The sequence below is a fragment of the Pituophis catenifer genome, unplaced genomic scaffold (assembly GCF_029215685.1).
Source record: "Pituophis catenifer annectens isolate HBS135680 unplaced genomic scaffold, rPitCat1.0.hap2 SCAF_2, whole genome shotgun sequence".
NCBI lineage: Eukaryota > Metazoa > Chordata > Lepidosauria > Squamata > Colubridae > Pituophis > Pituophis catenifer.
Genome location: NW_027256882.1, coordinates 102,277,310 through 102,298,261, shown reverse-complemented (window position 1 = coordinate 102,298,261; position 20,952 = coordinate 102,277,310). Strand labels below are relative to the sequence as shown.

Genomic DNA, 20,952 nt, shown 5'->3' with positions numbered 1-20,952 from the left:
ACAAACATCCTTAGTGAATCACTTTAAGGATTCAGCTCTGTGAAATCTTGTTTGAAAACGTCCCCATTGAACAAGGGAGAACTAAGTTCTGGATTACACGCTGCAGGAGGAAAAAATGTTAATAAAATTTTATTTTTTCTCATTACACTTTTGAGCAACTGAAGATAGGTTTCACTTTTTCATTTACAGGATACGCATTCTGGATCATGCTCTGTATTTTGGCATTGATTTCAGGTTTATTTTTAAATCAAGTTTTTTTTAAAAAAAGAATAAAAGTAAGATTAGAAATATATTATATCCTATTGTTTAAAGCTAAACATATTTAAACATTTCTGGAATGTTGCTTAATACTTCAGAAATTAATGCTTGTTTTCATTGATTTGTATTAGCATCAGAAATTTGCGATAGTATTAAGACTCAAGTCTTTATGCTGTGATTGTTTTTTTACTTTATTTGTTTGGTATATATTTAGTTATTTTGAAACCATTAATTAAATGCTGCACATCTTTCACACTGTCTTAAAATTTAGTTGACCTCACTGGCTATGTAAAAATATGAAAAACATAACTTATTCTTCTATGAACATTTTGCATAAAAATGGAAAAAAGAAAACTGATTTATAGTTCTGTTAAGCAGTATAGGTTATACAAAGAAGAGCAATATGTAACTTTAGAAAGAGAAATTCAAATATATTTCTACTTATAACTGCTAAGAAGAATATTGGAAATATTCTTTATATCTTTTCTTTTCTTTTGAATTTTTCTTCAGTTTTTTTTTTTCTTTACTGGACCTTTTTTCTTTTTCTTTGTTTTTTTTTTTGTACTAGTTGTATTAGTTTTTATCTTGTTTAAAAGTTTCAATACAAATTAGTGTGTGTGTGTGTGTGTGTGTGTGTGTGTGTGTGTGTGTGTATGTGTGCATGTATTTAAATTGACCGATGATCAGACATAACTATATAGGTTGGTATGGAACTTTTTCTTTGAAAATAGAAAAAGATAACTGATTTTGAAGAAGGAAATCAGACTTTGCAAATTCACCCCAGCGTAGTGGAAACTTCACAAAAAGAAAAATAACTTGAAATCAATGTCTTTTCAGTTATATTATGTTTATGCTTAATATTTTATTACAGGGTTATGCCTATACTTTCATAACTGAAGATCAAGCACGGTATGCTGGTGATATAATTAAAGCTTTGGAGTTGTCAGGTACCACAGTTCCTCCTGAGCTAGAGAAGCTTTGGACTGATTTCAAAGATCAGCAGAAAGCTGTGAGTTACCCATTTTATAATTGTTGGTTTCAGATTGCTTACTTAAATCCTGTTTATGTTTATGTATGCAAACAACAGTTCTTAAACAGAATAGTTGGGTGCCTTAGGAGTACAGTTTGTACCTTTTCAGATTAATTGAAGGAACTCTTGTGTAAACAATGTACTCTGATCACAGAAGGCCTGATCTACACATTGTATTGGAATGGATTATGCTAGAACTTTGGGGTGATGCCTTTTTTTTTAATTTCTAGGAAGTTGTCTTCATGTGGGAGCACCCAAGAATGGTAGCTCCTCTGGTAACTCAGAAATCATTGTACATCATTAAACTACATTTAGTATTAATAGCTGACTTCTCATTTTCCCCAACACTCTTTAAGTTTTCCTGGTCTGGTCTTGAGAAGGTTCTTTAGTCCTTGAAGAGTAATTGAGAGTATGAATTTGTTCAACTAATATATGTTGTTCTTTGAATGATGGTTACATTTTTGAACATAACTTAAAATCTCTTAAAATTCCAGTTTGAAATATGCTGTTTTAGTTTTGTGGTAGATACTAAATTCTCACATTTTTTTATCTATTTAATAACTGGACTTCAGGAAATTAATACTGAGGTACTGAACAGTTCTTTTCAAGATGTTTCATCTGTATCCCAGTTGGGAGATTGTTAGGAATCTGCCACATAGGCAACTGATCCAAACCAGACATAACAAACAGATGAAGTGAACTAGTCAAGTTTCCAGCAATCATTAATCAATAGTTCCCAGGAAACCTCTAATCACCAACCAATCCTCTGAGTTCATATTTTACAATCTACAAATACTGCAAGGCAAACCCTTGTTTCTATGGAAGATTCTCTGGGATGCAGTGCAAAATATTGGCAGAAAATCTCATCAGTACTTCAGTATTCATCTCCCAAAGAACCCAATTTACTAAGTATGGAAAGCCAACCTGGTATCAGCCAAGGTACCACATACCATAAGGTACCAAGGTACCACATTTCTCTAAAATGGCATATTAAAATATCTTACATGTTAAAAAAATTTGCCAGTAAACATTTAGAACATTTTTATCTTTGGTGGCTGACTTTTGATTATGTGTATATAGGAGGGGAAAACAATTAAAAAGAGTAGCGGCTTCTCTGGTAAAGGATTCAAGTTTGATGAAACAGAAGAAGCTTTGGCTAATGAGCGGAAGAAGTTACAAAAAGCGGCACTTGGCTTGCAGGATTCAGATGATGAAGATACAGCAGTTGATGTAAGTATTTCATACATTTCTTCATACATGCCACAAAAATCAACCACAATTATTTCTACTTTCTTACTTACTTTCAATGTTTTTTTTAGCAATTTTTATTTTGGATGATTTTTCAGGTTAGTACTTGAAAAAGAAATCAGTTGGTTAGGTATCTAAACCATTAGCATGTTGCTTCTAATCATTTACTATGTTTACCCTAAAAATATGAACTTTCACTTTTCTTTTTTATTAGATTGACGAGCAGATTGAAAGCATGTTCAATTCAAAGAAAAGAGTGAAGGACATGGCATCATCTGGTGGTTCATCTAATGTTCCTGCCCCAACAGCAGGAAATGCAGAGAAATTAGAAATTGCTAAGAGATTGGCATTGAGAATCAATGCACAGAAGAATCTTGGAGCCGAGGCACAAGTATTGGTCTCTTTCCAGTTTAAGGTCATCCTCTTCTACAAATCAATTTTTATAGTTTTTATGTTAAATGCTTTATGTCTTGCTAAGTTTATATAGTACAATCTTCACAATCTGGACAGCTGTGCAGACATAGACATTAGCAGGAAAGAGGGATGAAACACTTTTATTTATTTCATTTAAGAAAAAATTGTTGCACTTGAATTAGAAACCCAATTTGAATTTGTATTCAGAAAAATATGAATCAGTCCATTATAAATTATAAATTCCTCTTAACTGTGTACGTGATACACGAAATTATCACAAATAATTCAAAATATTTTGAATAACATCTGTGAAATGAAAGTATTTGGTATAATAGTAAAACACCATCTAGGTATTTGGGTTGGTGGCAGTATAGAAGCTATAGTACATTAAATATAGATAGTATTCACAAACTTGTATATGGGGAATCCAGATAACTGAAATTTTTTTATGTAATTTTATTACAAAAACAGTGTTCCCCCTGGTTGATTCTGCCCAGCTCAAAACACGTGTGATATTTCCTAGATTGTACATTTCTAATGGCCCCACATGAGATTTGTTATGTGTCCTATGCTGTGCCTGTTTTTTCTTGCCTGAAAAAAAAAAGCCAATTTGAATGCAGTAATTATCTACAGCCCTCCAGATAATTTCTAGAGGAATAGTAATGTTGTCTGTTACAGCAAAAACAACAAAGACTCTTGTAAAGGCTAACACATTTATTTTAGTGAAGTAGATATCATTTCTGCCAGAATAAATTGGTTGGTCTCTAAGGTATTGCAAGCCCTTTTCTTGTTTGTACAACTGGTAATTTATTTATAATAAACCTTTTGTTTTATTTCTGTTTTCCTATCTATTTGGAGACTGGGAAATGAGATAATTGGAATAGAAATAAGAGTTGCCACTTGTTGCTAAAAATGTTATATGAAAAGTTCTGAAATCAGGCTTCTGATTTGAAACTATCATTATGGTTACAATAAGACAAGGGAGACAATTGACTTTTCCAAATTTGCCCGCTCTTTACATCTTCCTTCTCGGTACTAGAAAGCATGTGGGAACTGATGCTCTGACTGCAATATGAAGCAGCAATCTGCTTCCTATTCCCATCTGCCAGCATTGACAGATCGGTGACTGAAGTATCACACTTTAAAATCACAGTGATCTTTGAATAATTAAGAGACTGAGACATTGCGAAGGCCTTTATTTCTGCAAGCAAAGTCATATTAGCATCCCCTTAGGTAGTATCTATGTCCAGCTTTATTTGACAAGCTTTTCATTTCTCATTTTGTTCAATTGCTTTATACATTTTTACCAAAATCTTGATATATTAAATTGCAAGCGGTATGTTTCTGAAATTAGGTTTTTTGTTATTTTAAATACCTTATTTCAGGATGTGATGCAGCAAGCTACAAACGCTATCCTGAGGGGTGGCACAATTCAGGCTCCAACAGTTTCTGCAAAAACTATTGCTGAGCAACTCGCTGAGAAGATCAATGCCAAGCTCAATTATGTGCCCCTCGAAAAACAAGAGGAGGAGAAGCAGGAGGGTGGACAAAATGAATCTTTTAAGAGATATGAGGAAGAACTGGAGATCAATGATTTCCCTCAGGCAAGGATTGCTTTTCTCATTTTCATTTAAATTGCAGAGGTTTTTAATTGCTACCGCTCTTCTTATAATAATGTTTTTCTGCTCCCATGTAACTAACTTTTTTCTGTGGTGTTTCTGTTGCTTGTTTGTATAATTCAGTTGCACGTTTAATTTTTAATGAATGTTGATTATAATCACATTGCATTTTTAAAAGCTTAGTATCAGAATAAAAATTGAGTTGTAAGGCAGTACTAACTATAGTCACAATACTGCCTTTGGGTCTTCCTCCTGCCTTTCTAGATGTATCATGATTGAGTTAATCCAGTAACTATCCAACACCATCTCTGATATGACATAGATTTCCTACTGGAAAAGAATATGTGATGAATCCTCAAAAAAATTGATCTTTTAATGATACTGAACAACCTGCAATATTCCAGGATAAAAAAGAGATTGCATCATCATTCAGGGCCAGTCACATGGCTTGATTTTCACAAGGTAGTGATGTAAAATCATTGTGATGACAGGGAACCAGGTCTCTGCCAAGGCTTATCTCATACACATCCTGCATCTATGCCTGGGGATCTTGGCTAGGTAATAAAAATTAGCACCATCCAATGAGGGTTGCCTTGAAGGATCTTTTATTTAATCAACAGTTCTGCAACCAACATCACTAAATGAAGAAAACTTCTCAGTTTTATGGATAGCCTGACACTGTCCCTTATGCTGTCCTGCTGGCTAATGAGGGTCTGCAGAGCTATATTTTGGAGGAGGATGTCCTGCTATTCCCTTCACTACTGAGGGGAAATCATCTGTGTTAGAGTTGTTATTTGCAAATTGTATAGAGTCACACAGGTGAAATGAGTGATATAAAAATTAAGTGGATGGGTAGATGGATTGGATTGGATTGGATTGGATTGGATAGGATAGGATAGGATAGGATAGGATAGGATAGGATAGGATAGATAGATAGATAGATAGATAGATAGATAGATAGATAGATAGATAGATAGATAGATGATAGATAGATAGATATTGTAGATACTGTAGATAGATAGATAGATAGATAGATAGATAGATAGATAGATAGATAGATGATAGATAGATAGATAGATAGATAGATAGATAGATAGATAGATAGATAGATAGGAAACAAGAACTGTAAGTGGTTCAGCAGTTGTACTTCAGTTTCCTTCAGATTTTCTAACTTATATTGTCCTCTACTTTTCCTCATAACAATTCTGTGAGGTGGGTTGGGCTGAGAGAGAATGTGACTGGCCCAAAGTCATCCAGCTTGCTTTCATGGCTAAGGGGGGACTTGAACTCATGGTCTCCTGCTTTCTAGCTTGAGGACCTAGCCACTAAACCAGACTGGCTCTCAATAAGTTATCATCCTAAATAAAATATGGAGAATGGTAGAGTATTTGAAAGACAAAACATTCTGTTTACAATGAGGGGCACTTGGATGCTATTCAACAGCACATAAATCAGTTTGGCGATATTGGCAGTGAAAATGTTGTCCTTGGAAATTAGAATTGCTCTCCTAGAATTCCAGCCACCAGTGATATATGTATTCAGAAAAATGCTGCAAGCAATCGGGTGTGTTTGTAGTATGCAATTTGGAGATGCTTGTGTAGCGTCTAAAGGAGCTTTGATATGTGAGTGGTCCCTACTCTTCACCTTTTTTAGTATTGCAAAATTATTAGTGTGCACTCTTCATTACTCTGGCTCTTTATCAAGTTGTTTTACTTTAGTTTGCTTGCCCTTTGACAGCACACATGCTCAAAATATGGCCCTTAACTAGATTGTTGCATAAACTTTAGTAGGAATACAAAGTCCAGTTTCATGCTTTCAAGCATGAAGCTCTATAGTGCCTTTTAACACTTCCAAATTGTGTTATTTGGCTGAAAGCTGCTTACATATATATATTATTATAAATAATAAATAAATAAATAAACTCTGCCTTTAGTAAATGAAACCCACAAAATCCTATGGGGGAAATTTTATTCTTTGAATGGAGATGAAGCAGTAAATAAATCACATGATAGCAGGGCATAGATGAACTCTGGCATAGAAAAAATGCTAAATGTTTAAAAGTTAGCTCAAAACAGTATTTCCAGAAAGATAAATGTATTAAATCTAGCTTTCTTAACGATTTTCATAAAATGCATGCATATGGATCTTAATTAGTTTTCCCAATGAATAGAACCTAAAAACATAGGTGCAGTTAAGTATCTGATGATTTTATCATGCAACTTGAGGGAATTCATCTTATTTAGAATTGCACATGACTTTTTTTTTTTTACTTTTTATCACTTTCTTTTGCAGACTGCTAGATGGAAAGTGACTTCAAAGGAAGCACTGCACAGAATAAGTGAATATTCTGAAGCTGCCATTACAATCAGAGGAACCTATTTTCCTCCAGGCAAAGAACCCAAAGAAGGGGAAAGAAAAATTTACTTGGCTATTGAGAGTGAGTATGACTAATATTTTTGAATATTAGAGTGAGTATGACTAATACCCTAACTTTCTGAGAAGGAAGTTAAGAAAGTTAACTTGTATCTTATATCAACTAGGACACCAAGCTTGAGAAAGAGCTTTAGGTGTGAAAAATCTGCAGCTGAACATTGCTTTGCATATTTCATGATTTACATGTTCAGTAAGCAGGTGTTCAGAACATTGTTTATGCTAAGTGCCCTCCCCACCAGCAAAAGGTCCATTGCTACTAACCAGATTCTTAAAACTGTTGCTATGAAGAAAGAAAAGTAGCAAGTTGAGCAAAATAAACAATAATAGCTCTCCCTTGCAATCGTGCCCCAGATTCCATTTCCCTGTTGGTTAATCTTTTGATGATTAAGTTTGCTCTTTTAAAGAAAAGTATGGGTATGCACAAATACAACAGAAACGGAGAGAGACATAAAGAGAGGGGGACAAAAGTCACAAAAACAGGCAGTTTTACATTTCAGCAGAACAAGCATACACATTTGACTGCAAGAGAACTAACTCTGTTTTGTCATTTTTGTTTAAGCTCTGTACAGCTGGGCAAACCAAAGAATAGCAGCAGGGCACCGGGGTTTGGTTTGTTTGTTTTCTTCATTCTTGGCACTGGCTACATTTGCGATCTAATGAGGAACCAGTACCTTACATAGTGTTTAATATTTTCTCAATTGTTGATAGAGAAAGATCATAGGGTTCGTCTCTCCACTACCTACCTGCCCCAAACATGCCTATGAAAATCAAAATCCAGCCCTGCTGGCCCAATTGCTGAAATAATGCATGGTGCTTTAATCAGCAACTGTCCTTTTCATCTTCCTGTATCAGCCAAGTTACATTCCACTCATAAGAGTCTTAGGGAGCAATACATATCTTTTCCCAAGTCTGTTGAAAGATAACAGAATCTGGCTTCCTGCATGGGAGGCAGCTAGGGATTCAGCTGTCTATTTTTGCAGAAACTTGTTTTTGTCTAGAGTTTCCTTTTTTTTCTGTCTCCTGTGATAGCTTATTAACAGATTGTTTTATTTCTAGCTTGGAACACAAGCTATTTCTAGCTTGGAACCTGATGTATAGGTTACTCTGTCTTGGTGTCATGAACCACAGTTTTTATCCTTGAAGTCTATGGTTTTTGTTCATTTTTGTCAATTCTGATTATTTTTTGCCTCTTGAGTAACTTGTAAGAGGCAATGGGGATATTTCTTACCTTTTCCTTGTACATTTCCTTGTTGCGCTTTAGTAAAATTATTTTTTTAAAAGGATAATATAGTGTAATGGTTGTTTATTAAAAGCAACCTGTTCCAGATACATTATGATTTATATTCAAATTTGATACAAGCAAAATAAATAACCACAGCCCACTGAACTCAATGGATTTGATTGCACCTTCCCCAGAGTAGAATTTGGCTGTAAATATAAAGAAACTGAACTTACCGAAACGGGGGAAATATTTTTGTGCTCATAAGCATGGATGTAATATTTTTCTGGTCATGTAATTTTTATTTTGAAAGCTTTATGGAATTGTTGCTTTTAATCTGTTTGGTTTAGTGCTTTATTTTTATGTTTCTTTTATTGTAAAGTGTCCAGAGTCAATTTTGAATTGGATAGTATAGAAATAGTGTAATAAATAGTGGAAGTGGCTATTTGGAGAAGAGATTTGGGGGATTTTCACAGCCATATGTGTGCGTGTGACACACACAGTCTATTTTATAGTATGAACTATAGCTTTTATGTTTTATTTACCCTCGAACGGAATTTAGCTCCTGTTAATAGTATTCATTATCTTGATTTGGGTAGAATTTTCTATCAGTATTTAAAATGACCATTCAATAAAAACAAAAGTATGACAGAAAGCTATTTTGAAAACCTTAACAATTCTGAGAAAGTATCTTGCAGTGTTAAGATTAATTACATAGATGTTATTTTATGCTAGGGCAATTAATTTTCCCAAGGAGCCACATAAGAAACTAGGACTGTTATGGGATCCAAACCAAAAGTACATAGACACACAGGCATATATGTAAATTGAAAAAAAATAGCAGTTCCCTTCAAAATAAAAGCAATGCAGTTCTATTGCAAGCTTGATATATACTTATTTACCTTTGATTTCTAATTTCTGATTGCCCTTAAGCGGGCTGGACAGGGACAACCAAAGAGCTGGATGTGGCTCTGGAACTGTAAAATACCCAGGTCTATTTTATGCAGTAGTACAGTGGTCCCTGACCTTTGCGGTTTGGCAGCCCAGTTGGGTGGAGGGGACAGGGGAACTGGGTGTGCAAGTGGCAGGTTGGTGCATGCATGCTCGCAGCCCTTACCTGAGTTGTGGGCTAGCATGCACACATGCAATTTGACTTGCACGAGTGGTGGTCCACCAGTCCACCGCTTATGTAAGTTGAATTGCACATAAGTGAGCTCCGGCCAGCCGCTCTCACAGCCCAATTCTGAATAGGCCCTGGCTCAGTAGTGGGCCGCAGCCCAAAGGTTGGGGATCGCGGCAATAGCATTCCCTTGAAATAAATGAAAATATTTTTAACTCATTGATAATGTACCTCTAAAATTATTTTTTGTAAATTGCAAACTTGCTATGTCTTGGTGGCAGGTTCATAAGCAAATTAGTATCTATTTTCCTCTTTGGTAATGCCTGGTAGTCAATCACTTGGCTACAAGGTTTTTTTAAAAAAATATTCTAACAATTCTGCAATTGATTATTTTCTATACATGTACGACCCATGTAAATTGATACTCAAGTAGTATAACAAGCATAAATTTATTTATTCAACAACGCTATATGGTATGATAAAGAAACTAGAAAAGTCCAGTATTATAAATTGTAATTATACAAATGTAATTAATGTAATTAATACTAAGAGACATGGAAAAAATATACTGGAATGCGGATATGTGTTACAATGCATCCATCGCCATCATTCCATAAAATAATAATCTGAGTAATTTTGGTTTAGATTTATATGTATAAAAAGTATTTAATAGTGTCAATTAGTGTAACAATAACCATAAAACAAATTAGAATAAAATAAATAATCTTTTAGATTACTGCCCTAGGTAATTGGAATAATGAGTTTAGCTCTATTTGATGGACCAAGAACTAAGGGCTACACTTTGAACATGATCTGAAACAACCAATACTCCATCTTTCTGCTTTTAAAGGAGTCTGAATTTTTTTGGGCTTCCATGCTAAGGGAATGTGGAAAAAAAGTTGCCATGTTGTATAACATCAGATAATGTGCTTTTTAAAGTTAAGGAGACTTTTAAAGCTGCATAAGAAACTTGATACAACTGTTGCTTTATATCTGTTATTTATATTTACTTAAATGAGACTATCCTGATGCAAAAGAACTTGATTATTTATCTATCTATATGTTTGTTTGTATACTGTATAGGCTGCCTAACTCCTAACAACTGGCTAACTATTGTGAGATAGTAAAAATGTTACTAATCAATTTTAAAGCATACATTTAACATGCAATTTATGGATTATTTAAAAATCTTTAAGACTATTTAAGATTATGTTTAAATAATCAGATATTTTAATGGGGGTTGCTTTGCATTTCCAGGTGCCAACGAATTGGCTGTTCAGAAAGCAAAGGCAGAAATCACTAGGCTTATCAAAGAAGAGCTTATCCGATTGGTAGGTAAAATATGATTTCATGATTTCTGTATGAAATGTGAAAAGGCATCCGTATGTAAAAGCTCCCAGTGATTATATGCTCCAATACTAATTTTGCAAGACCTGCACTGGCTGCTGATCAGTTTCAGAATTCAATTTAAGATTTATTATTTTGATCTGTAAAGCCCTCCGTGGCTTGACATCTGGGTACCTGCGGGACCACCTGTTCCAAACAGAATCAGCTTGTAAGATTTTTGTAAGGAACAGTTATTTTGGCATTTCTAGTGGTTGAGGGAGGTTGAAGTAAGAAGATACTGTTTTTCTGTGATGATGCTGTCACTTCGAAATTCTCTTGATTTAACACATTGCACCATTTTTACAGAATTTTTGATGACACAGTAACATAAATCTATTATAACATCTTAAATTTACTTATTCGATATTGCAAATCCTGAAGTTATGAAGTAATGAATTTCTACTTTACAATTTATATTAGCCACTGTTAGCAGCAAGATATCAAGAAAATTTTATTACAGGATGTCTTTCTTAAAACAAACATATTTTTCAATAGTTAAAATCTGGGAAGTTTTTTTAGAATTATATTACATTTTTCTGTAAAAGTAGAGCAATTTTCTTTCTGTATATATTTATTTTAAGTAAAAATATGCTTATTTTATACATCATTGTATTTCGAATTCACATGTATAGTGTTATTTTGAAGGAGTCTTTATCTAATGTGATGATTCTGTAAGCGAAATAGCTTTAACACAGTTAAATGCTTATTGAACTTCATTTTATACTCCTTTCATAAGATTGCATTTAGAATTGTTTGAACAGAAGGATCCTTCTGATGGCAGAGGGATTTTCTGTATTGGAAGAAGAGGGCAATTTTTCCTAGTTTCTGCTTGCTCCAACAGTATTCCCCACCCCCAAATGCTAGTTCATACATAATAGTTTAAAGACGTTTCACCATTTAGTATGGATTTTCAAGACTATTGGGAGGAATTAATGAAAGCTGCATCCCCTGCTCTGCTTCACAATAATCCAATTTGTGGAAGGTCTGTTCTGTGCAACTCTGAATTAAACATGTGTTTTTGTTGCTTTTTATAGTCAGATTGACTTACTGTTCTCTTAATCATTATCAATTGCATCTTTGATTAATAACATACTCATTTGTTCTCTTGCAGCAAAATTCATACCAACCAACCAACAAAGGAAGATACAAAGTTTTATAAATATTTGGAGCAACTTTCTCTCTACTAGTTTCTCATTTGTGAAACATTTTTGTTTACCTTTGTTGTTTACTGCTTATTTGTACATTGCTTTTTAAAAATATTGTAATTTGATTAAAGATCAAGATCAAAATTATTTTGGTGGGGGATTGTTTTCTGCATATAGAACCACAGTTTCAAATGGGCATAATTATTTTTTTTAATTTGTATTCTTTTTCAGCTTACTAAATAAAGTCAGTTAATAATCTTCATGAAAAGTATATAGTACAATCTCAGTTCAAAATATTTCAGGCAGGAGTGGGATGTTACAGTTGTTTCTTGCTAATTTTTAGGAAAGGAAAATTGATTTAGAATGAAGATTAAAATTTCCTCTGTTGTGTGTTAGATTTTTTCCCCTCCTTTCCTCCACTTCCTGGTGATATTAAGAACTTTATGATCTTCTGGAATGTCATGTCAAAAGAGTTGAGTTGGCTGATGAATAACAGTATTACATTTTAGAAAACAACCAAGTAATACAAATGTATATTTAATTAAGAGGAATATTGTACTTCTGTAATATGAGAACTTTTTTTTTGGATAGAAAAGTATGGATTTAATCTAGCTCACTGCATAGATAGGGTAGTTTATTTCTCCAGATTTTTTTTTCATGATTACATAAAAATAATTACCCAAGCACCTTCAGCATAGATGACTGTTTTCTTGGAAGACAGCAACCTGTTTGAGCATCACATTTGATTTCAGACTACTAAACTGTTGGAACCCATATGAATTGTTACAAAATAACTTTTTCAAATTCCTGTAGTTTTAATTATAGTATTATTCTATAATTGGAGGTATCGGTAGGTATGTAAAAGTCCAGTTTGGAAATGTCCTATGAAAAAGCGTGCTCCTCTATACAAAAACCTATTTTCAATGTAAAATATGAGCGAAGTTCTAAATTTAAAAGCATGCAGACCATTCCCAGAAATTGGAAGAATTGGGGGGGGGGAGGAAATCTATGGCAATGGGGAGGAAATTATTGATAAAAGGAACTGCCAATTTCCAAACTTGCTTGTCTCACTATCCAGGAGAAAAAAATGGAAGGGAAGATTAATATTAGGTATTTATTTGCTCACTGGCTTTTAAAACTTTCTTTCCTTTAGATTTTAATGGAAGGAAGAAAATATATATAAATTCTAGGACTGTTCTAATTTTGTATCCCATTCCAAGTGCTGGGGTGTCTGAGGAATCTGGAAGTTGCAAACAATGGCTCTCAAACTTTTTTGTCCCTATTACCTTCAGGGCATTGCCAGTGTGGCAGCTTTTTCAGTAAAGTTTTCTGTCGCCAATTCAGGTAGATGGCCCTGGGACATCCTCTCTAAAATGTCAAACTCATATTTTTCTAAACATTAAATTGAACAGATTGAGAATTGTTAACTGTTTCATTTTTAGACAGTGACACCATTCTTTGTGGTATATTGTGGCTCTTTTATGTTTTTGTTTTAAAGCTAATATTTAATTTTGAAGTACTGGAAAGAGAAAAGTAAGAGTATGGTTTTGATTTGAAATACTCTTGTGTTGGGAAATTTCTTAGAAAAGCCCTGATGGCACTTCCATATAGGGAAAAATTAATTCTTACAATATTTAAAAGTGTGTTGCAGTGGTTTAGTTGTTGGCTAGGACAGGGAGAAACTGATCAAATCCACTCCCAGCTGTAGAAGCTCACTGGTGACTCTCCTTCCCCTTCCCTGTCTTGTCTCTCACAACTCAATTTTCTTCACAGGGTTATTGTTAGGGGAAAAAGTTGGAATGGGACTATTAGGTATCTGCCTTGAGTTTCTGGAGAAGAAGTTGAATATGAAGCTAATCAGAAAAACACACTTTTGGTTTTAGAAGGAATGCAAGTCTTTGTAAAAAAAATGTGTTTCACTATATTCATGTTTTCTAACTGCTTAATTAAATAAATAGAATTGTCTAATTCTTTTCTGTACATATTGAATAAGAAAAAAGTTATCCTGCTTTCATGGCCATGGACTATTATTTATACATAACCATTTCATTAAAGAAGTCTGTTAGTTTTAAAAACCTTCAGTGATAAATTTGTAAGCACTGTGGTTTAAGATCAGTCCAGTTCTGCTAATGGGAAGCTCTGATTCAGCAGAGATTCTAGTGAGATACAAGGAAGCATTTTTGCTAATTCTTGGTGCTTCAACCCGTCAAACCTCTTTCTCTCCAAATGTACTCCAAAGAATTGGAGAAAACTTTGGAACAATGTTTCAAATGGGGGAAGAAATTTGCAGAAAACATCTATTTTTCTGTTCACAAAATCTTCCATTGAATTAAAAATTTGGGAAAAGTGTTTTTAGAGCAGAAATAAATTTACTGTAGTCATTCTACTTATATACCGCTAAATCAACACAGACTCAATGGTTTACAGAACAATCAGCTTAATTGGATACAACCTGCAATCTAGAAACCTTAACACTATTTAAACTGTATTTTGTTTCATCATCTGCAAATGAGTGTTTGAATGCAAGACTGTTAAATTTTGTTTACTCAATTGATTTAGCCTCTTTGAATACTTTTTAAGTAGAAAAGTGGAATAAAAATATTTTAAATAAACATTAAAATGTCTGCTTACAGGAATTATTTGCATATTTATAAGAGCCACATCCAGTATGGAAATTTTACATGCATAGTAAGGACAAGGGCTTCCACAGAAAGCTACTGGGTAAGGGCAAGGCGTGCAATTTTTTACATAAATTAAATCCCTGATTTTGGAATCTCCTTTACAATGGTATTTTCTAACTAATCCCACTTGTATATATATGTTTTTGCCTCCAGTCCCTTTCCCTGCTGTGTTTTGTCTAAGATTGTAACTCGGCAGATTGTAAAGTGATTAGACTTAGAAGCTTCTGTAGATACATTCTCATGTTATTCTGCTTCCCTTTACAGGGATCATTTGACTTGTTAAGCAGATTGTAAGAGAAATGGTGATGCCTGTGTGTGCACGCACATTTGTGATTTGTATGATCTATTTCTGCCCCACCTTTTAAGACAAGTTTGCTTGCTTACTTTTCCCAGTCACATGACTGAAAAGGAATGTGCTGCTCTTGTGATTATTTTTCTTGACCAAGATCACTTCCAAATATGGTATCTGCTTAAACAACTTTGTGTTCTTAAAGGGTAGGTTTTTGTAGAAGAAATTCTAACTGCTGGTTCACCCTAGTTTAGGACAGGAAGAATGCCTTTCTGTTCAGCACAGTTAACTGAAAAAATATATTTTAACGATAGTTGGAAAAATATTATGGGACATTTGATATATTATAATTTCAGATTGCTTTTAGATAAATGGTAATTATGGAGATAGTAACTCTGGATCCATATTTTTGTCACTTAGCTTGATAGATTGAAATGAAATACAAAAATATATGGATATTCCCTAAAATACAGCTAATAGTGTAGTCATGTATGAACCTTTATATATTGGATTTCACATTTAATGAATAAATATTCTGTACATTTGGGCATCTGCACTGTCTTACTAGTTAGAAACTGAAAATAAAATTTCATGTGGAAAGTCTAACTTGTCTATGAAACTTAGAATATGTAGCTAATTATCCCAAGGTAATCCTGAGTAAGAAAAAGCAGACAGTAGAGGAGTTTCCTGAAGAAAATGCATTTTGATAATATCACAAAATCCTGGAGAAACTGGTAGATAAAAGAATCAACACTCATTTCATGGTACATAACCAGTATTACTGTAGGTAAACAACTGCTCAAAACTAAAATTGAAATGTGGTAAATTGAAGGTCAATTCAACATTGGTTGTAAAAAGGAGACCCCACCCACAGAGAAATTTGCAGGAGGATGAAAAGATTGTTTTTTTATATATTAAAGAAGCTGCTTTGATTTTCAGTAACTGGTATTGATTTTTTATTGAAACTTAAAGCAGTGAAAAGTATGTTTTGTTTAAGAAAAGGAAGAAATCTGTATGTGATTATAATATGCAAAATGGTCCAAGTCTTACAAGAAAGGAAAAACAGTTTAAAAAAGTATTTAGTTTACAGATTTATATTTACTGTAGGGGAGGGAAAGCACCTTTCTAAGAGGCACAGTTGTGTGTCTCCACATTCAACTGAAGTATGATTTGAATACTTGCTGTTCTGCTCCAGCCTTCAATGGACGCCAGAGATAAGAGATTAAAATCAGTGAGGCAGAAAGAAATCTCATGCATAATTAACAAAATCATTATGGAGTACAAAAGTAGGTTCCGCTGAAACCATTTTATATTGCTTCTATTATTTAGTGGACCAATATAGGTAAGGCAACCATGGCATTGCTATTCCAAATCTTCCTTAATTTTTTAAATCAAGTATTTGGTTTAGATTACTGCATTACAAAGAGCAATTACACACACATGCATACACTTAATATTATGGTCAAAAGCACTGCTGGAACAATTCCTCTGCTCAGTAAAACTGGTGCATTTATGAGCTACAAGGAGTCTTGGAAAAGAATCCAGTTTGAAGAAAAGCCAAGTGGTTTTAATAGGTTCACAAGAATGACCTTTCTAAATGAAGATTGGAAACTGCAGTACTGATTGTTGGACCTTGGTAAAACATTAGTAGATATAGCAAAAGTGGTATCTACTGAGGTTGTATTTTCAGAGTCATAATTTTTGATTGGGGCAGTAAGCTATAAGCTTGTTGATAATTCATCTGTTCTTCCTTGAAATTTCTTAAGTAAGAAAAGGAAGATGGAAATGGTTCTGGTTCCCTTTTTGTGTGTTTGTCCTCCAGTTTTCCCAAGAATGGATTTTCTGGATTGGTAATATCTTTGCTTCAGTACAGAAATCTCATATATAACGAGAAGAAAAACCTCTTCTTGGATAGTTCCTACTTTTTCTATCTCCATCCATAGCTGAAGTCTTGCAGACTCAAGAGGAGAGCCAGATCTGATTTCTTTCCCTCACTTGCTGGCCTTTTTTCTTCTCAGAAACCAACTTCTTTGAGCATTCTGAAGCCAGGCATGTCCCCCCAATTAGACTTGAGCCTGGTCTGTGTGACCTTTGTGGAGGTGGTAGCCTACCAGTGTCTTCCACTGAACTGGCTTGCAATATAGCCCTAAAGAAGCTGGTTAGTCTTATACAAGCTGAGCCTTACATACGAACTATGCTGATTCAAGATGAAGTGTTGCAAAATTTGGAGATTCTACATCCTTTCTCTTTTGTATGAAAGTATTTCTGCATTGGCTTGATAATACCATGTAGTTATGAGTTGGTAATCACTTCCCTCTACAATTGTCCATAGTTATATGGAAATAAATTCTACTGATGTAAATGCAATTTGGTGTGCAAACAGGTCTCTATTCAATTCAGTGTTGACTCCTGGGAACTGTCTGGACTAGACCTGCAGTTTTAATGGCAAGATTTTCAGAAACAGTTTGCCTTTGCCTTCTTCCTAGAGTGGAGAGAATGACTGGCCCAAGGTCACACACACTCAACTGGGTTTGTTTGTAGGGCAGGACTAGAATTCACAGTCTCCTTGTTTCTAGCCTGATGCCATAACCACTACACCAAACTAGCTCTGGCAAACAGGTATATTGTACAGGATTCTATATTTGTATAAAATCAGTAGGAGTCTGGTAGTCCTTTCTCAATATAACATTTTATTAAAAGTCATAAGCTTTCATGAGCTCATTTCATCATATGCAGGTGGCAAAATTGATCAATTTACTCACCCCATATATCTGGTGAAGTGAGCCACAGCTCATGAAAGCTTACGCCCTTTATTAAAATACGTTGGTCTGAAAAGGAATACCAGATTTGTCCTGATTTTTGGCTATCATAAACTAACATAGCTGTCTATTTATGTAAATCTCACCAAATTCTTTTGAACAATCATTTATATACATGCACATTTCTATCTAGGTCACTAAATTAGGAACAGAGTTTTGTAAAGGTAAATATTTGTTTGAAGAAACATAAATATTAAAGACTTCTTTAAAGAAACATAAATATTGAACTGCAGCTGCCACCAGAAATGTGCATAAAGAAATTAACATTTATATAATCCTTAAAGAAGATTTTGATACTAAGTTGAAGAGTTTAGCATTACTGATTTTGTGCTTCAGCCAATTATCCTAAATAGCTGAGCAAGACTGGGAGTCCATTTTGTAACAAGCTTCTCTTAAAAAAATAGCAAAGGAACTGCATTCTGGCTCCATTCAGCTACAAGCATTATCATGAAAAGTGCAGTAGATTAATATTTAATTGTTTGTTTGCTGCTTGCTGCAGAGACTCCACTGTCTCATGCTGTATGTATCCAGCTACTTAAATGTAATGTGTGGCAGCAGGGGAACAGATGACGTCTTCTCTATTCAAAAACACCAGATAGTTAAAAAAAAAATAACCCCATCAACCTACAGTGACTTGCTTTAAAATAATCTTAATGCTTATTTATATTGTATTGTAGAAGGCAAGAAAAGCAGTTTCTTTTGAACAGATTTCTTTAAAACAAATGTTGTTCCAAGTTTGGTTTTCCATTGAGTTTAACCCTTCATATGGCTATATCCATTAGTTTTAAATTTGTCTGTAGCTGCTGCTGTTAAAAATCAACATATTGGTATATGCCTAGAATCTGGAAGCTGAGTATAACAAAAATGTACACTGGGCAAACTAAAAATTCTAGAGGCACTTTTAATATTAATTAATTGCAACACCAGATTTGTGAGTCAGAACTAATATCATTAGAACTGACTGAAAAAAAGGATTGCCACAAAGGATTCTTATTTTTACTTCAACAGGAAAACCTAAATTAAATAGTCTCCCACAGTACAGGGGATATGCATATGCTGACCAAGCCAAGAGGCATAGGATGCACATACCTGGATGTACTATTATTAGTTTCCTATAGAGAACTTGGCAGATTGACATCAAGCAGGGCTGTCCATCTAAAATCTACTCAAGTGCTGGAGGAAAATTAGTTCACTAGCCTGAAGTTTATCAGGCTGCAAGACTGAATCTTTTTCATATGTTGTTACAAGTCTCTAAAGCAGAGCTTCTCAACCTCAGCAGCTTTAAGATGTGAGGCTTTCAACTCTCTGAATTTCTCAGATGCCATACTGGCTGGAGAATTCTGGGAGTTGAAGTCCACACATCTTATATACAGTGTTTCAGAAACACTGCTCTATTGGGTGAAAAATGAAAAGTATCTTAGTGTGATACCTAGCAATATTTTTCAAACCAGACACCCTAGACTTGGTTTTATTACTGGGTTGTTTTTTCCACAAGATTTACCCAGAATGAATGATACAATTTAGCAAATCCATTAAACGAGGATGGTGAAATCCCATCTTTTCTGGCTAAGCCTTGCCTCCCTCTGACCTTGCCCAAACACCTCGGACAGCCTCAGAAACAGCACTTATTTTCTTAAAATAGGCCTCAAGGCACCAACTCTGAATCCCGTGTTGCCAGAAGTCCCTCTGGGATGAATCCAGGTGAACCACTCAACTCCTGACCCCAGGCCCTCAGACCCCTGGTACAATTCCATGGTCCAGCCTGTGCATCTTCCAGGGTATCCTGGTCTGGCTGGATAGCATTGAACCTACAAAGTATCCATCAGTGTGGCCTAAGAAAACAACTTGAGGCTGCATGTTTGAGACTACCATAAAATCAGTCTAGAGCATGGGTGTCAAACTCGTGACACGTTGTCACGTGACGTAACAACTTTTCCCGCCTTGGCTAAAATGGGGGTGGGCATGGCCAGCACTTGATACATCTGGCCCGCAGACCGGGAATTTGACACCCCTGGTCTAGAGGATACTTGAGAAACCTGACATGGTTCAAAGCTGATGGGCACAAGTTCTGATCCCGATATTAGTTATAATATGTAATATGATGGATTAGTTATAATATATAACACCAATAATCAGAAATAGTGTGTGCACATATAAATATTGATGGCTTTTTTGAAGGGTGGAATCAGACTCCCACCCCCTGCTTTTCAAGGGGAAAAAGGAAGCAACACTGTCCTGAGTGATATATAGAATCTGAGAGACCTGTTCTCAAATCCCCTCCAGAAAAGAAAACATTCTACAACCTAAGGAAGCATCAACTTTTTTGGTATATTTGTTGAACTTTTGGACTAAGTCATATTTATCTTATCAATGGTACAGAAATGCCCTTACCAGCCCATGAGAATTGTATACTTGTTCAATTCTATATTGAAAGGATGTGGGATATGATAACCTACAAAAATCTTATTATTTATGAAAGGCTTTTAGAAACATGCTGGATTAACTTCAGTTGGTTGATACATCTACACACTGATATTGCTGCCAGCCGAGTCTGAAAGTGGCAGCTTTATCATGTATAAGGATTTCAGTAAAAGAAGGAAATCCTGACTAGGCAAGATACTCCAGTGGGGTGACAGCCCATGAGGCTCAAGTACTCTTTGATAGAAACAGATTTTCTAGCTTTTAATTGAAGCCTAATTCTGACAGGACTGGCTGTAATTTTACTGTCTCTCAAATAGATGGAAAGACAAATGTTGTTGGGTATTTATGGTAAAATCTGCAGACAAATCTCTCTCCTGTTTTTTCCCAATTCTACCCAAGCCTTGAAATTGTTGTCACCTGAGAGGAGAATGTAGTCTCTCTGCTATGGAGTCTCTCTCCAAAAGAGATCCACTTAAAGCCTACTCTGCTGGCAACAGGTCTTTTATTTTTTTTTTATTAGACTAGTGCGCCTTTTCATATATTTCTGCTCTGTTTTGCTATTAAGCAGTTTAATTTCTGTGTTCTTAATTATCTTTTCATCTGATACCTTGGCTTTTGCAGCCTTTGTTATGGCTTACTCAGATTTGATTTAGTGTTTTTATTATCCATCACCCAGGGAGATTTTAGCCATAGGGCAGCTCATAAATCCTAAGACATAAACGAAAAATGCATCAGGATGTGGTGATATTTAAGCACTGATTTATGCATATATGCGGTTTCCTTTAGCTAACACACACAAGAAAATAATTATACTGAAGCACCTAGACGTACAAGTCAATTCGCTTTATGTTTTTTTCGGGTAGTAATTGA

At 34.7% G+C, this 20,952-nt stretch overlaps 1 protein-coding gene across 1 annotated transcript in view; it reads left to right on the top strand.

Moving 5' to 3' along the window:
* The window catches only part of DDX46 (DEAD-box helicase 46), a 38,893-nt gene extending 24,391 nt beyond the window's left edge, over window positions 1–14,502 (top strand). The window contains exons 18-24 of the mRNA XM_070937291.1: window positions 1,130–1,267; window positions 2,369–2,518; window positions 2,751–2,951; window positions 4,336–4,554; window positions 6,862–7,006; window positions 10,599–10,672; window positions 11,839–14,502. Coding sequence (XP_070793392.1) covers window positions 1,130–1,267; window positions 2,369–2,518; window positions 2,751–2,951; window positions 4,336–4,554; window positions 6,862–7,006; window positions 10,599–10,672; window positions 11,839–11,886 — 975 coding nt within the window. The 3' untranslated portion in view covers window positions 11,887–14,502. The remainder of the gene's footprint in view (window positions 1–1,129; window positions 1,268–2,368; window positions 2,519–2,750; window positions 2,952–4,335; window positions 4,555–6,861; window positions 7,007–10,598; window positions 10,673–11,838) is intronic.
* The last annotated feature ends 6,450 nt before the right edge of the window (window positions 14,503–20,952 follow it).